General features: G+C 39.1%; 1 protein-coding gene across 2 annotated transcripts in view; it reads right to left on the bottom strand.

Annotated features, from left to right (window-relative positions):
* The window catches only part of arhgef3 (Rho guanine nucleotide exchange factor (GEF) 3), a 37,288-nt gene extending 22,028 nt beyond the window's left edge, over positions 1 to 15,260 (bottom strand). Inside the window, exons 1-3 of one of the 2 annotated variants that reach the window (XM_063473779.1) lie at positions 15,097 to 15,260; positions 5,344 to 5,410; positions 801 to 863 (exon numbers count right to left, since the gene is read on the bottom strand). In XM_063473779.1, the coding sequence (XP_063329849.1) occupies positions 801 to 863; positions 5,344 to 5,410; positions 15,097 to 15,131 (165 nt within the window). In that variant the 5' untranslated portion in view covers positions 15,132 to 15,260. Of the gene's footprint in view, positions 1 to 800; positions 864 to 3,354; positions 3,775 to 5,343; positions 5,411 to 15,096 lie in introns of those variants that run through there. The other variant, XM_063473780.1, reaches the window with a different exon arrangement.
* Positions 15,261 to 17,835: the final 2,575 nt, after the last annotated feature.

Raw genomic sequence — 17,835 nt, 5'->3', positions numbered from 1 at the left:
TTTTAATTAAGGTTCAACCCTGAAGGAAGAACAATGTCTCCGTTTTTGATTGTGCACAAGTGCATGACGGCATAACAGCAAAGAAATCAGTTTAACCCTCTCGAGGCAGGCGTTGCCGATTTGCAACAGTTAAAAACTAACAACCTGATTACCCCACATACATATTTTATGAGTTTTTTTTACTCAGAAGTACCACTGCAGGACTTGGTTGTGCATTAGCAACAAAAACTTAATTTGAGCCTGAGAGGGTTAACATCAGAGAAAAATCTGACAATTGTAGGAAAATATGGACATTTTTTATCTGATTCTGTGGATAAAACCATTAAAATGCCTTCTGTTAAGTTTTGACTACCATATAAGCTTTTAGTGCATATTATTTTTTGTGATTTCCCCCCATTTTGATGCATTGAAACTTAAAACCCAACGCACAGGATCAATAAAGTGTGGTTAAAAGACTTCTGTCCTCAAGTTAGAAACTGAAATCAGTTGGTATTTTAAATGAAATGACAAAAGTGAGGTCTCTCATATACAGGCCATGCAACAGCTTCCTGATTAGAAGGTCACATGTACCGCCTCCTTTGTGTTCTGCATATGAGGATAATAGAGACAAATACAGCTGAACACTTCCTGAGTGGTAGGACATCATCATCTTGTTAGCTTAAGGGTTTTTTTTAGGTCATATTTTAAATGTGTGAAAACGCTGCCCACACAATGAGGAAGGCAGAGCTTTTCACAAACACGTCATCATTTTTTAAACGAGAGTAGAGTTTGACACACACTTGAAGAGGAGCTGAACTCACATTGATTTCCAGACTGCAGAGACTGAGGGAGTCGGCATCTCTGTTGGCCTGCTTCCTCTTCTTCTGCAAAACACAATAAACAGAATAAAATGCATCAGAGAGAGAGCAGGTGTTGATTTTAAGAAGTGTGCTTTAAATTTGTTTTTATTTTTATTAAATCAGATTACATTCAGAAATGTGAAAGTCGAGTTTTTGTGGTGGATCCCAACCACAGCTCCATGCAGTTTTTTAGCTCACTGTTCTGGTTTCAGCTTGCAATAACTTGTGAGTTCTTTTTCAATAAAATACTATAAATTAAAAATTTTAATACAAAAAAAGCAAGCAGGCAAAAAAAAAAAGAATCTGTTCAGTTTAATTGTTCAAATTGTTTTTGTCTTGTTTCGATCAATCTGGAGAGGAGATTTTAGCATTTTTCATCACTAAATAGTGTCTGAAGAACTTTTCAGGCTAACCTCTAACTCAACACAGAGTCGAACAGTAACCTGTAAGTATCCTGAGAGGAAAAACTTATGGCAAATGAGCAAGAATACTTATAAGAAATTTGTCTGCTCAAGTCTGCTCAGATATCGACATTTCAATAAGTTGTTACTCATCAGATAAACTCTGAGTTTAATTTACCCAGATTACAATGAATGAAAATAACATGCAAAAACATTTCAACCCTTAACAAAATATTGTGTTATATCTTTTTTCCGCATTTGTACAGGTTAAGGCTCAGTCATGGGGGGGGGGTCACCAGACAAGAGGAGGGAAGTGCTCTAATTTCAAAGCTAAGCAGTTTAAGTGGTGTTAAGAGGTGTAAATACAACAAGAAGTCCCTTGTTTCCTTTCCTTTGAGAGTAGTTCAGTCTGAATGAGATTTAAATGGAGTAGATGCTTTTTCCATTAAACAATGGACACAATCTTAACTCAAATCTCTGTGGATCCTGATTGGGTGTTCCTGCTTCTGTTGGAGAAAGGAGAGTATGTCCAGGTGATGGAAAAATGATTCCAGATGGAGTTAGACTCCTTAAAAAGTGGGACAGGAAGCCTTAATGTGTGTCATGAAAACGGCCTACTAAGGTTAGAGTAATAACCGACCAAGGGTTGTGATCTTGTGACCAGATAGTGGGGGCTACAAAAACTACAAAGATGGACGTGGTCAACCAATGGCTTGTAAGGTCCAGTAACATCTCAGATAAGCACTTTTGACATCTTAGGCTACGTTCACACTGCAGGCGAAAGCGCATCAAATCCGACTTTTTTGACCCTATGCGACCCATATACGATCATGGTATGACAGTGTGAACGGCGCAAATCCGATATTTTCAAATCCGATCTGGGTCACTTTCGTATGTGGTACTGAATTCGATACATATCTGATGTTTTAGAAAGCGACTGCTGTTTGAATGGTCATGTCGCATTTAATCCGTCTTTTATGTCACTGACACAAGACAGATGCCAATTATCAGCGCCGGAGAAGCGTCCGATAAGACATCGCGAAGCTTCCTGGCCATCCAGTGTAGATGTTAGTGAAACTGTTGGGAAGACAACGTTGGAGAAACGTGAACATTTTATTTGTACTGTATAATCTGCAGATTCTGACAGAAATCTGCAACTATCCTTTGAAGCACCGCTCCTCTAAAACAGCAATAAGGATAATTATTAGGCCAAATCTAAATAACAAAATAACAACAATATCGGCCAACAATATTGTTTGGTCTGGGTCTGAACAGAGCGCGTTGTGTGTGACGTCTTCTTTTGCGCATGCGGGCCACTTTGAGGGTTCACACTAGAGCGCGTTTGCTGTCACATTTTATTTGTAGCCTTTGACTTTGTAAATCACAAAATCCCCCACACGTGATGGGGACCTGACTGTGAACCTGACTTGTTTATAACAAAGAAAAGCACACCGTGCTTGAGCATCTTGTCATATCAAATAAGAATTCTAAATAGAGATGATAAACCCATCATAAAAAGCATTTAGTGATCAAGGAAGCTTTAGGACCGGAGCTCTTTTTGCAGCCACAACAGCCCCCCCCCCCCATGGTTATTCAATAGAATTGTAATTAGAAATGCATGCACTTCTGCATTTTTAGGCCTAAAACCTGATACCATCTTCTATATACAGTCTACTACAGGTTCCTATCCTCAGTACAATCTGATTTCTAATTTGTAGCACTTTTCGGTTGTTTTCACATCTTTAGCCACTGACCACTAGGTGCAAACATACAATCAACAACGGGTGCTCAGGCTGTATTGTTCATTTTTAAGGTCAAAGGTTAACTTGGCTTGTTGCCAGTCATGCATTAAAGACATGGATGGCCCCACCTAGAGGTGGGGACCAGGTCCAGCTTCACCCATTCTGAGAGCGAGCCCCCACTTGTTTTTTCCCAAAAGTGCTGGAAGTAGAAAGGGAACCAGCCCAGTGAAATAAACATATCTCAAACTTGTACTTAATAAATACAGAAACATGCACACAAAAAACAAATCCAGAAACACGTCCCCCTTCAGGACGACATCGGTACTGCAGGTTTGTGCTTTTATTAAAGCGGTTCTGATTCTTCACACTCACCCGATAGTAAACAAACAAACAGCAGCCCATCATCAGGATCAGATCTGCTCCTCAAACACACTTGAAAAGTAATCAACTCTGCAGCTCCTTATCCTCCTCTTTCTTCCTCTCCTCTTCCTCCAGGTCCCTTTCTTTTAACCCCAAAGTCACATTCGCCCTCTTTTCTTTTCTCCTCTTCACATGCTGGACAGCACTTGAAATAATTTCTCCTTTGTTCCTCCCACCTCCTGTGAATCACCTCCTTCACAGTCACATTTTATTCCACCTCTTTTAGTTCTGTTAAAGTTCTCCAGGTTCTTGATCCAAAAGCCTCTTCTTCTGCACCTCCTCTTCTCTTTTCTGACCTTCTTTTGCCCGCTGCTTCTCTCTGCCTGCGTTCTCCTGCTTCACCACCTCAGCCACAGTCTGAGCCTCCTCCGCCTCACCACCTTCCTGAGTGGATCTACAGACCCTCAGGAACAGGAACCCTTTACAATGTATGTGTGTGTGTGTGTGTGTATATGTGTGTTTGTCTGTCCCCTCGGTTCCCACTGGACAAACAGGAAATGACGGATGTCGGGGGGGGAAGACAAGACGTCTATAATTAGGAGCTGAAGGAGCACGGTGACAGCAGCAGGACAAACACTTACACACAAAGACTGATCACTTACATCTATTACACATTATTTTCACACAAAATTAAAAAGTAATTATGAATTTTCTTTCTTTCTTGCCTTTTCATCAAATTATATTAAAGGAAATTCTTCATTTTGCAACACAGATATTCTCTTTTCTTAAAGCATATAATTTAGAGTAAACGATTTAAAAAGTGTGAATCACAAAAAAATCAAGCAGAGTGGGGCTAAAACTATTAACTTATGAACTGACAGAGAGAAATTCATTTTCAGCTGTGCCGATCAGCAATTTTTTTACCTAATTATTAAAGGTGAAACAGCTCTAGATTCACTGGTTACACATTCTGCACAGTTCTTGTGTTTATTACAATATACATATTATTAATGAGAATTCAGCCACAATATTACCAATAAACCCCTGATGGCTTTAAGTGAATCACATTAATCATCACATTACAGTGCATTGTGTTCTGCTGGGAAACCCTGGGTCCTGGCATTCATGTTGCTGGCACTAACACACAAACACTTCTACAGACCAGCTTGAACTGTGAGTCATGCAAAGCCACTCTAGTAGAGCCAGAGAGCAAAAATATAAAGCTGGAAATGACCATAATAGGTCTCCTTTAACATTAAAAACGGATGTAATCACCTGTTTTCTGCCTCTTTGCAGGAGTCAGCAGTCTAGGCAGAGAGGCCCAGACCTCCACCTCGTCTAGAAAGACAAACTGAGACATTTCTGATCCAGCTGAGAGACAGAAACTGTACAGCCTGTCCTGCGTCTTCTCCTGGGTGTGTCATACCAGTTGGACATGGTTGAAACTTCTTATCTAGGAGACCTCCAGGAGCCATCTGGGTCAGATGCCTCAGTAACGTTAATGTGGCGAAATGTCCAAAGCTAAACCCAGACACGCACAATGAATCTGAAGCTGGTCGTGTTTCCCAAGGCAAAGTGGCTTGCTTTAGTGTTTTTTAAAATTAATTTAGTGATTATTACTAGAGGATTGTGGTTCTTGTGTATTGTATACCAGGTTTCCCCAGTAGGGACAATAACAAATTACTGAATTAAGCTGAACTGAACCAAATAGCCTAAATGTGCAAATGTGGGGCTTCAAAATGGGACTTTTGTGTGATGTTTAAAATAATGTCCTTATCGCCAAACCTCAAAACATAAAAATCAAATAAAGAAAAGGTAAAATCACATAACTTAGCTGAGACACAGCTTGCTGCGTTTTTTTTTTTTTTTTTTGCTGCATTTGTTTAGTTTTTTTATTATGGACTTTGGCACATCCTGTGTTATATAATAATGGAGTCACAGCACAGTTACTGTAACACAGGGAATAACATGACTAAGTTCATGTGTGGGAATTGTTCTTACCCCTCTGAGGGTCCAGCCATCAGGAGAGAGGAGAGAGAAGGAGGATGTTTTCCTCTGCCGCTTCGACCTGAAGGAAGAAAAGGAGGAAGGAAGAGAGACCGATGAGGAGAGGAGAGAAGCAATAAAGGATGAAAGGAACATGATAGCATGCTGTTACCTCAAACAATAACTAAAAGAAGAAAAAAAGATTTTCAATTTGCTTTTCAATTACCGTTTTATTTATTTTAAGTTCTAAGCATGGCCTCTGAGTTAACAGTTTTGACTTTTGCATAAATGAGAAAAGTAATCAAAATAAAAATGACTGAAAAAAGACGTCTTACACATATTTTAAAACTTCATTTTATTTTTTGAATAACTTCAGTAGGATTTAAAAAACTCATTAAAATGTGAGCAGTTTTGAAAGCTGAATTATTTCATTGCACAGTTAGCAACAGAAGATTAAGTGCAAACTAATCTTCATATTTGATTAAAAATTAAGTTAATTTTTTTTTAAGGTTTGACTTTTTAACTTTGCAGATTGTCACGATGAGTAAAGGAGGCAAGCCTTCAAAAGTGTGTAAAATATGAAGTGTTCAGAGCTCCACCAGGTGGTTTCTCAAGGTCACTGCACCCACGACCTTTTACCCAGTGCAAAATTTGTGTGAAGATCTTTTAGGTGATAATTTTGTGTAAGTTCGATTAAATTCTTTACTGATATTCAAATCTTATGAATTTTGAACAGATGAGTGGACGAAGGCACTCTGGCATGGCTTAGCATCCATCAGAGTTAACAAACCTTGGCTTCCATTTATGTGTATGAGAAGCTGACATCGCCACTTTTAAAGAAAATACGGGATATTTGTACTTCATTTGTTTTTATTATGGATATCAAACTTTTAAGGTAAGCAGATTATTTGTTTAAGTAGTCAGACTTTCAGCAACAGTAACAACTGTAACCTACACAAACTCTTTGTGTCACATTTAGTTTGTAGACTGTAAACTATAAAGCAGCTCCGCTAAACTGACAAAAAAGTGAAATATGGTGTATATTAGCATATGTATGTGGAAATAACTGGTGTGAAACTGCAAGTGTGTTTCCTGTCCTAATAACCTGACAGCTTCCCTCCAACCTGAGCTTCTCCAAGTCCTGCAACTGACTGTGCAAAAATTAGAGACACAATAGAGAGTCAACAAAGTAACAGACAAATTGTAGCAAAGGCCAACTTCAGCATCTCCCAGAGGCATCCACTTTTATTTACTGTTAATATCACATTCATCATTTCTAATCTGAACAAAAGGCTTATGAACGCTGGTGAAGCTGCAGAAGAACGAGCAGACAGAGAGGACACAGACAGCCAGAGACAAACATGTTACATCATTAGAGCCTCTCCCTCTTGTCTGTGTGACACAGAGAGTGACAGCAGTCCTGCTCTGTTTCCTGGCCTCTCACCCCAGGAAGCTCCTGTGTCTGTGACTTCAGTATCTACCTTCCCTCTGCTGTCAGTGGCACGGTAACTGCTCAGGAGTTCTCTGATTGGATGTTTCTTACTTAAGGTACTTTAGTCAGTTCTACCTTAAGAATGAGGCTTATGTAAGTCATGTGTGGCTCACTGATAAACAACTATGACAATAAATGAAGTTATATCCAAACAAAGTTGCTCCAGAAGTTCTTGTTTCACACTAAAAAATACAGACTGGTTTGAGAAAACAAGAGCAGCTTTGTATGACTCACAGATCAGTATAATAATCATTCTTAAAAGGCTTTGGTCTGAAATAAGCTGCTGTAAACTAACTTTCCTCTAGTTTGCGCCCCCTCGTAAACGCATAATTACTTCGGTTATGCTGACCTCACTATTAGAAACTTTGGCCATGTATGTATGTATGAACAGCCATCACTGTGAAACTCCTAAAGAAAAACTAAAGAAAAACATAACAGGTCCACTTTATTATTGAAAAATAACTTCATCGGGGTGTCTCATATAATCCTGTCTTGTCAGATGCTGACTGTGTCTCACACAATGTCCACATTAGGAAGTTTTGGAGGGTGCTGGTGGCGTAAATATCAGGTTTATGAGCCTGCTTGGACATTAATGTTTTTGCACTTGGTTTGACCTGCTTTTTTTACTTTGATTTTCACTCGCCGTCTAGATTTAAGTACTAAAACTGTTAGGAGAAGATCCTTGTTTGGGTTTAAATTGGTCTGAATTGGAAAACAGTGAGCAGCTGTAAAAAAAATAAGATGTGAATGTGTTCACACACAGTGTATGGTGGGAGATGGTTCAGCGATTGCTGCTTTTTCTCAGCTTTCTGTTGCTTCTTCATTGTGTTTTACGACAATTTTCTAACAATGACATGGATGGATCTGAAGTTACAGATGCTACCAGGCATCAGTATTTGTTTTGTTTTTTTAATCAATAGACCAAAAAACAATTTCTGTCTCATCATAGCTCTAAAGTGTGTGTGTGTCTGTGCCTTTATATGTGTGACTCATTCATTCCTGGGAGTTGCAGGGCTTTTTCCAATAGTGCAAACCATCCCACCCTGGATGAACTCACACACATGCACACGCACACGCACGCACACTTGCACACAGAGTTCTGTTTCCATCACTTCAGAGGACATTATGCCGACTTGAATACATGTACTATAACCCTTACTCTAACCTTAAACGTTAAAATGTTTTAAACTCACTTTTTTTCCCCCAAGAGGGAGGTGACGTGGTTGAACTCTCCTGCAGAGGAGATCAGAGGTGTGTTTGGCTACACGCTCCTCCAGTCTTTCCCTGCCTGTTCTCTTGGTAAATCTTTTACCCCCTCATCTGTTTTTAATATCTCTTTCTCAGCAAACATTCAGTTTTCAGACTAAAAGAGGCACTATGCTCAAGGAGAGGCTAGCTGTAGTGAGACTAACTGTGGGAGTCATTTTGGAGTTTTACATTGTTCTGTTCTGTTGTTATCATCATTAATAAACATGCAGATATGAAACTATCTGCAAATCAGTGGACTATTTAGGAGAGGTCCATGAAGTGGTATCAATCTCAAATGTCACACCATTAAGGAAATCTTTCATTCTTTGTGCTGCTTCCACTTCCGTCAGGCACAAAAACGTCTCATAAAACCAGCAGAGCGGTGTGCAGTGTGGGTAGGAGCAATTATGTCTAAATGACAGAAAAAAATGTCACCTGAACAACATCTTGCATTGTCCCTTGAAAGCAGCAGAACCACATTCCTCCAGAGATTAACTCCCCACACCCAGTTCATCATCTGTTTTATGACTCTTGAGAAGCATTTCAGACATAGCAAAAGTGGTTAAAATAAATTACACAGTGTCAACCTGTTTTAGTTAGACAGCTGCTAAACTCATTGTAAAGTACCTGCTAACACCAATCTGCCAAACTTTTCTATATTTCTATATAACGAGTGAGAAATTTCTCTCTGTTGGACTGAACCAGAGCTGAAAGGACTGCACAAATAGGACTGCACTGAGTTCATATCATTCATCCCCTTTTCATTACTTAGAAAAAGTACAAAAAATCTTAAATAAATAAATAAATGATTAAATGAATTTTAAAAAGTTGACCAAATTTAGCTTTTACCTACCTACAAGTAAAATCTTGTATGGGAACCATGAATACAGAAATGAACAAATAGACCATTAAAAGGAAAAGCTAGGAAAAAATGTTTTAAAAAAGATGCAAAATTATCAGAATTTCAAGCACTAAAAAGAAAAAATGCAAACTGCAAAGTCACATAAACCACATCTACACATTCTTTTTAACATCTCTTTTGATTTGTGAGTCCAACTTCTGGAATGGGAAGGCTCTCACGGGTGCCCAGGTGCCCATTGTATCATTATCAAATGTTAATTCTAGCTACAGAATTTATTTCTAAATTACATCAGCAGAGGTACATCCCATGAGCTGCATAATTAGCAGCTTAATGGGAGTAATCAGTCATTGTCTAAATGTTCAACTTTCGCCATACAAATGCAGCAGCATTGCATGTGTCTTTGTATACGGACAGAAAGTTTTCGGTCTGTATCAGCTTCGGAGAAATAATTGAAAGTTTCACGCGAGGAGTAGAAGTTAGTGGTATTCAAACCACACAGGAGAACTGTGACTATTATCACATACCAATCACCAATGTAGTGAAAACAAGTATCAAAGCAGCAGTTAATCATTTGACAGTCAGCCTTTTATGGACCCCTGAAATGTGGAAAAACTTGAGTTACTACATGTACAAGTAACTACAGAACACATTTGCGTATGATTCATAATATTACTGAAGCCCCGAAGGCAGAATTCCTGCATACAAGAAAGATTTGCCTATCCCACAGAAGAAATGCAGGTTGTATTTACTGCATGCTTTGTTACTAAAACTTTGTGTGTGGAGGTGGCGTTACATCTAAAAACTTGTGTATGGAAGGTCTTTCAGTGTCTTTTTATTAAACAGGACGAGACTTCCAGGTGTGATGTTTGTAACACGGCAAATATTGTTTATGCCGTTATTTACAAATGATCATGGTAGCATCCATCTTTTAAATACAGTATATGATGAACCCAGCAACGAGGGGGCCACAAGCCTGTGTACTCCTACTGCCGGTCCCAAGCTCAGATAAATGGAAAGGGTTGCATCAGGAAAGGCATCCGGCCCAAAATCTTTGCCAAATTGAACATGTGGCTCATAAAAAAAAATGGCATTTCCATATTGGATTAGTCGGGTTAACAATGACTGCCTCTGGTGCTGTTCGCCAACAAGGAGCTTGTGGAAACTGTGGTACTGTTGGCTGAAGACAAAGCAACAGGAGAGGGGGAAGGCATGTTAGGAGACAGTGAGAGAGAAGGAAAGGAATGAGTGTGGAGATGAGAGTAGGCTGATATATATGGATATATTGTGTGTACAGGAGACTAGGTGGAGGGGAAGCAAGGTCAGGAGCACTGAAGGCAGATTTAAGCTGTTCTATTATGGTGTAGATAGGAAGAGGAATGCAGCAGAGGCAATGTTGAAGGAAATGTATATGACGGTGCTGTGGGGGTGAAGAGAATGCCAGACAGGATCACAAGTATGAGGCTTGAAATATTCAGTTCAATTTCAATTCAATTTTATTTATACAGCGCCAAATCACAACACCAGTCTCCTCAAGGTGCTTTATATTGTAAGGTAGACCCTACAACGACACATACAGAGAAAAACCCAACAATCATATGACCCCCTATGAGCAAGCACTTTGGCGACAGTGGGAAGGGAAAACTCCCTTTTAACCTTTTAAATAGTAGGGGCGATGTTGAATGCTGTCAGTGAATATGAGCCCCAGGCTGGATGTCAGCAGAGAAAGACTGTTGATTAAAGTAGACTTCAACTGACATAAAAGCAAAGGGACCATAGGTGATGAGGAGGTCATGAGAAGGTAGGTTAGGTATGGCGTTAAATAGAAAAAGGCAGAAAAACACAAATGGTGGTGGATTTTGAAAAAGGATGGAAATGGCTGTGGCAAATATCCGCTTCAAGAAGAGGGAGGAACATCGAGTGACAAAAAAGAATGGAGGAAGGTGCGGGCAGGTGGACAACAGCTTATGCAGAAGGTGCCATTTAAAGACACAGGAGACTGAGAGATGGTGTCAGGGGAGAATGTAGCAAAACAGCACTGGATAACAGTCTGTAGGATTACTTTGGAAATCAAAAAGAGGAAGTGAGTGAAGACAGAGGCTGAAGAAGGAAGAAGGAAAATGGCTGCACAGAGTTCGGGGGGAGTTGACACAGGCTTTAAGTGGTAGTTAAGAGTTACAAGAAGAGTGTGAAAGTACAGCTGTAGTGCTGAGAGAAACTTCCAGAAAGGTATCTGATGTATCCTCTGGACAGAGGCTTGCTCTGGAAATAAGAAAGGGACTGAAATTCAGCAGAAACATAGCATAATACATGTGCACAAATGAGTGGGAGGCAGATGAAACAGTGAAGTAACAGTGAAGCTGTGAGGAATAAACACCTGAGATCAACCATCCAAAGCAATGGACAGAGCACAAGAGAGATGTAGAAGAGAGTGGAGGCAGTGTGGAGCAGCGGTGACAGAATGATGGCAGCAAGAAAGAAAGGGAAGGTTTACAAGACAAGTGAGTGAGGCCTGCTATGATGTATGGTTTGGACACAGTGACAATGACCAAAAGATAGGACGCCGAGCTGAAGATGTTAAGATTTTCACTGGCAGTGACTAGATTGGACAAGGTTAGAAATGAGAACATCAGAGGCACCACTCAGGGTGAACCGAGTGAGTGAAATGAGTTTTCTACATGTGCAGAGGAGGGATAGTGGATATACTACTCAAGAAATGTTGAAGACAGAGCTACCAGTCAGAGGAAGAAGAGGAAGACCAAGAGAAGACTCATTGATGTAGTGAAGAAGGGGATGCTAGGGATAAGGTGGGACAAAGGCAGATGATCTGCTGTGACTACCTATAAAAGGAGCACCCAAAAGAAGAAGAAAAACTACAGTCTATGATGAATGCCAGTTAGAGATCACCAGTGGGTAAAATTTTCCAATGGTATACTGTCTTAATTTTAAAATTCCCAATGGATGAGAGCATGGAAATGACTGTGGTGGAACATATCTCAAGTACTTTTTGTTTATTTAAATATTTCTATGCTACACTAATATTTTAGTTTGTACTCTATAACTTTTATCTAAAACCTTTAGCTAGTTATAATTTTGAAGTTACTGAAAGGTGATAAATTATCCTGTATTTATATAGATGAAGTAGCATCCAGGATATTAAAATAATCTCTCACTGCAGCAATAAAGTGACATTTTTTAATAAGTGATTATGCTACGATCCTCATACTCAGTAATTTTAATTTATATATAATGTTTGTACTTTACATAAATGACGTAAACAATGTTCCCTCTAAGCTGCGCACGTGCGCAATTGCGCACTGCTGGTACGGTCTCTGCGCACAGAAAATCTGCGTTGCGCACAAAAAAATTAACCTGAATTGAAATTAAAATTAATACTTTAACAATTCTGTTTTGCAGTGTTAGTCAGTAAGTGACTGGCTGCTCCCATATTGTATTAGAACGATGCCACTTTATCCCATAGTCCAGCCAATAATGCGATTTACATTCGTATATATGCAGCTAATCAACGTCGTTGATGGGCTATGACAGCGTCCTTCTGTGCCGACACTTTTAGCTAGCAAAGCGGCGTGGCTGATGTGGAGTGAAGCCACGTTAATGACAACGTGTACAACCATTGGAGATGTGAGCAGGACAGACGGAACAATTGACGGGAAAAGTGTGGACTTTATACCAGTTTTTAAATTGTGTTGATAGGCCACGTAAAACCAGAGTTATGATAAAAATATCTGCAATGTTTGGTTTTCTTCCTGAATACTATCGTTGTTTATATTTACTGCGGGAAGAAACGGTAAAAACGGCGTTTTATAAGAAAAAAAAGGCTCGAAAGCCTGTGAGCAAAAACAAACTCCATCCCCCTCTCCCTTTCCTATTCGTCCAAATATGTACCATGTCGACCAATCAAAAAATGATATGGCAACGTGGCATCTAGTTGTTAAGAAACGGGGGGAAGTTTTAGAAGTGACGGCGGTGCTTTGAGATGTGAGAGATTTGAGACGTTTAGCGCAAATCTTGTGTAGTTAGTGTGTAGTGTAGTCAATAGTTTTGTTGTGTGTGTCAGAACAATGAGGCGACTGCTGAATGTTACAGGTGTTACAGGAGTGATACATCTCCTGTTGTCAGGCCTGCAGGTATCAGGCTGTTGTTCTCCTTTATCTCATAGTGGACAGAAATTATTTTTTGGAGTGGCACAAATAATTTGTGTGGCATCAAATTTGATGCAGAACAGCTGATTGTTCTGTAAATAGTTTGAAATGTTTATTTAAAAACGCCTTGGCTGCATTTAAAAAAATAGCTGCAAAAATCTTTGTTGTTTGCCAAACTGAGTTACTTTTTTGAAGAACTATATAATTAATTGCCCAGCATTGGTCATTATATACTATATTTTGCAGACAGAGAGTTACAGGACTCTCTCCCAGACCACAGACTCATAATACAAGTCAGAGCTTTTTTTAAAAAAGAAAGAAAGTTGTGTTTTCAAAATTGGAGTTCAAGTTATTTTTACTTCCAATAGTGTTAACATACTGCACAGGTCAAAGACTAGATTTTTTTTACATTTTCATTGTAAGTGGGCTAAAGCAGTTAATTAAAAGTAGTCTAACATAAATGTAAATGCTGTAATTTGATTATTTTAATACACCATGTAACTTGGATGGATTAGATGCTGGCGTGACCACAGTGCACATGTCTGATGTCGCTCACAGTGGTCCAAGGGATCGCTCAGGGAGTCTGTGTGTTCGCTCAGACACATGAAAAATTAGAGGGAACATTGGACGTAAATACTTCTACCATTTCAAATGTTTAAAGTCTCTATGAAGCACCAAATTCCAAATATAACACATCTGTATGAGGGCACAGGACGGCAAATGAGGTTAAAACTCAGACGCTGACTTCTAAGCTGTATTTACTGCCTGCCTCACAGAGTAGGACACCTGCACCAAATATGGTTATGGAAGTATAATTTTGTGAGCATTGTGAGATTTTTTTTAAAACCTTGTTTCAGAGCAACTTCTGATTTGAGCTCCCAATGAACAGCTAAATTAGAAGTTAGTTCAGCTGATGCTTATAAAAAAATAACTGTCCAAATAGAGAGGCTTGCTTCTAGAAGGACTATGAATCCACACCGCCACACTGAATCCGAAGAGAAGCAGCTCTCCATCCTTCAGAGACTCGCTCCACCTTCTGGTTTGATATTTGTGGAGTGGGATTCACACAGCAGTGGGATAATGAGCCCCAAACACACATCAAAGCCTTGAAGAACTACTTAAAAACCAAAGTAGGCGTCCCAGCAAACATGAATTTCCCTGCAATCACATGATCTCAACCTCACTGAACATTTATGAAGACTGAGGAAGTTCTTTATGAGATCATCCTGGAGCAGCGTGGGTAAACACCAGCTTCAACAAATGCTATTTTGCATTTAAGTAACCAAAACTAACACGAACTAGCATAGCATCACATCACTCCAGAGCTTCAGCTGCTAATTCAACAGTATCAGAAAACTGTGACTTAAACAGCAAACAAACATCAGCTCACACCAAACTGTCAGAGAGGCAAACTGTCTGCAGAAGGCTGTTTATCTGAAATGTACTGTGTGGTACAGGTTAAAATCATAGCAAGGCCCTCACAAGGACAGAAGTACCCACTGTGTGTGTGTGTGTGTGTGTGTGTATGTATTCCTTTTTGCGAGCACCAGCTTGAGTTTTACAGCTTGGGAAAAGAGAGATCCTGTCTTTTGGTGCTTGAAAGCTTTCTTTTATGGCTCAGAATTGAATGAGGTGAATGAGGTCCAGGTGAAGTTCAGGGGTAAAGCTCGGGGTCCTCACAGAGATAGACTTGGAGCCGTGTGTGTGTGTGTGTGTGTGTGCACAAGCTATAAGTCACCCTCTCATGCAAACTTGTGACTCATGAAGCAGCAATAAAAACCTCTTTCTTTCAGTTTTTTCTCTCTTTGGTAGACTGACTGCCTCTTCAGAGTCTCTTGACTTTAAATCTTCCACATGTATAATAACGCCTTATAATTAAACACACACCAGCAGTGATAGGGTTAATCTTAGAATCGCATGTCTTTCCCCGAAACTTTTAATACATTTTCTTTACCAAAAAACTTCAGTACAAACGTCTCAAGCTTCACAGAGGAGCGTCCCCTCACCTCGAACCCCGCTGACATCCATCACCTGCCTGCATCGGACTGCAGCTCCTCCCAACGAGCCGAAAACAAACCCTCTTTAGAAAAAAACAAAAAACTAAAACTGATTAAACACAAAAACAGCAAACAGCAGTCGGATCAGCTGTTTCAGTGAGTTTAGCTCTTCCAGTGAGTGAAAACAAAAGTTTCTTCTTAAAATAAATGAAAGTCCAGCTTCAGTGCGAAGATTTGTGCCGGAAAACAACCTGAGAGCGATAAATCCTTCCCTTTTCTGTACAGCCGAGTCTGAGCAGCGCCTTCCTTTGAACCTCGCCTTCAAAATAAAAGCATGGGTTGACTTTGAAGATAAAATGAGATATTACAACAATGAGTACATTAACATATTAAATGCGTTTTAGAATGCATTGAGGAAAAATTAAAAAACAGAGACCGTCAAGAACAAATAGTTTAACATAGGGTTGTATTATGCATTTCCAGATCGGGCTTATTTTTATTCTACAGTAGCTTTGCATGATTCATTCAAAAAAAAAAAAAAAAAAAAAAAAAAAAAAAGCTCTGCTCCTTGGTTGCAGCACCACAAATCCTCTCAAACAAGCTGTATTAGTTCCTCCACCTTTGCACCAATTTTCTCTTGACCGGATGATACTCACTCATAAAAACAGAGGTTTGAGCAGCAGGTGGGTGGAGCTTCTGTGCCAAAGACGACCAGATTATATCTGCTCTCTATGACCTCATACATATCCAAGAGTTCAAACTAGACGTGGGCAGAACAATCCAAATGTTTATATTATCGATAGCAAAGTTGGTATTGTTATCGGACTGATATTAGTGCAATAGAGTTGATACTTTGTTTCCTCCAAGCTAAGTATATGTAGCCTACTGAATTGTCAAATATTTTTTAAATTAATTGATAATCATCTCTAAACCATTCCAGGGTTTAAGCTTTTATTCTGAAAATAAAAGCAGGCTGTTTGTAGAACATCTGAGTTTTAGTAGCTTCTGTTTATTTAGGCCTTGATGCCTCACAGCTCACAAACTATAGAGCTGTCCAGTGGCCTTTATATCAGGGAAGAGTGTTTGTTTCACCACAAGAAGCTAAAACCTGTTAGTCAGCTTGAAGCATGTCACAGAGTACTATCAGCCATAAAGGATATTTTGATCCAAATTATATTTTGCAACAATAAAAGCTTGCTCATATCCAAATCATCCCCAGCAGGAAGTCATGAAAAGAAAGGAAATAGAAATAACTTTTTTTAATATGGATTTTTTTTATTTTCTATATAAAAGGTACTATAAAACAGTACAATTTCTAAAAACAAGTAGCTTACTAAAATAAAAGTCTAACTATACAAAATTATATCAGACATTTCCAGAGAAAAATAAAAGTTATATTTACAAGTAGGAAATGTTACATCGTCCCTTCCAGCCAACTCAAACCTGCAGATGAACCAGAAATCCTCACTCACGCATTCAGCAGCAACTCACTCTCTTGAGCTAGAAAACAATTTTTAAAAAGAAAAACTCAAAAAGCAAAATAATTTGAGTTCACGTAAATGACAGTCTTCCATCATTGTACATCACGTTAGCCAGCTTTACTAACATTTATGTCACGTCTTTAAACAAAATATTCGATTTTATGATCGGATAATAGTGGTCATGTTACTTTGTTACACCAACAATAAATCTTTGTCAACAAATATAAGGCATGAGTATGTTGGAAGTATTTCAAAACAAGATGTGCTTTTAAAGAAGGTTTCTCTTTATGATGTAAATGTCTTTCAAGAAACAAGTGGGCACATTTAAATAAAAAAGGCACCTCTTAAACAAGCTTCATCTGATTCTTTTTTCAGTATTTGGTCTTAAATCATGATAATACAAAATAATATTACATCATAACAGTCCCCCCTTTTTTGTAGTTTTGCATAATGCAAGAACTAAAAGTGCAAAGGACCTTTTTTCACTCTAAGTAAAGCACAAGAGGAACCTTTTGAGTAATGCAATCGCCATGATAAAATAGGAATAGTAAACATTACCTATGTAAGCCAGAGATTACTAAAAATGAAAGACAGTAGACAAATAAAGCATCTGTTAAGTCCAGCCTGTATGTGGCAGAAGAAATGTGAAATCTTTGCTAGATTTTCCTCTCGACTTGCTACACCGATAAGCAAAACAGAGAGAAAACAAAGAGACTGAAACTGAGTTACAAGAATCACCACAACCAAAGCAGATCTGAACTGTTTTGGTTTACTTGATAACATGTTTGGTCAGAGAATAGGGAAGATTTGTTTGGTTATCTGCAGCAATAACAGCTGTGGTCACTGGAAAAGCCCAGAATTGGTGCTTCCCTCTAGAAAGTCTATATCTGTCCCCTTTCTAATGCCATCGCTGTTATGAAAAAAAGTCACACAACAAACATACGGCTCCAACCACCGTGTTCTCCATTATGTAATTGTGATAGCTGTTGCTATGCCAGCAGCCAGGTGGGTCAAACTTCATGCTAGCATTTTTACCGAAGGTGTGAATGCAAACAGAAAAAGAAAAAAAAAGTGTGTCCTTGATGGTATGCACTTCTGTGGAGCAGTTACTCTGAGGGAGTTTCCCAGAAGTGTTTGGTCCAAAAGTGCTGACTGATGTCTTTAGGGTGTTTATACATTCAGCAGCTTTAAGTAAGAACTCCTTTGACAGTCCTGGGCAGCAAGTAAACTCTTTGATCAGGTTCTGCTTTATCTTGCATTTTCACAT

This window comes from Pelmatolapia mariae, linkage group LG5, assembly GCF_036321145.2.
Source record: "Pelmatolapia mariae isolate MD_Pm_ZW linkage group LG5, Pm_UMD_F_2, whole genome shotgun sequence".
Taxonomy (NCBI): Eukaryota; Metazoa; Chordata; class Actinopteri; order Cichliformes; family Cichlidae; genus Pelmatolapia; species Pelmatolapia mariae.
This window is presented reverse-complemented; position numbering and strand designations above follow the sequence as displayed.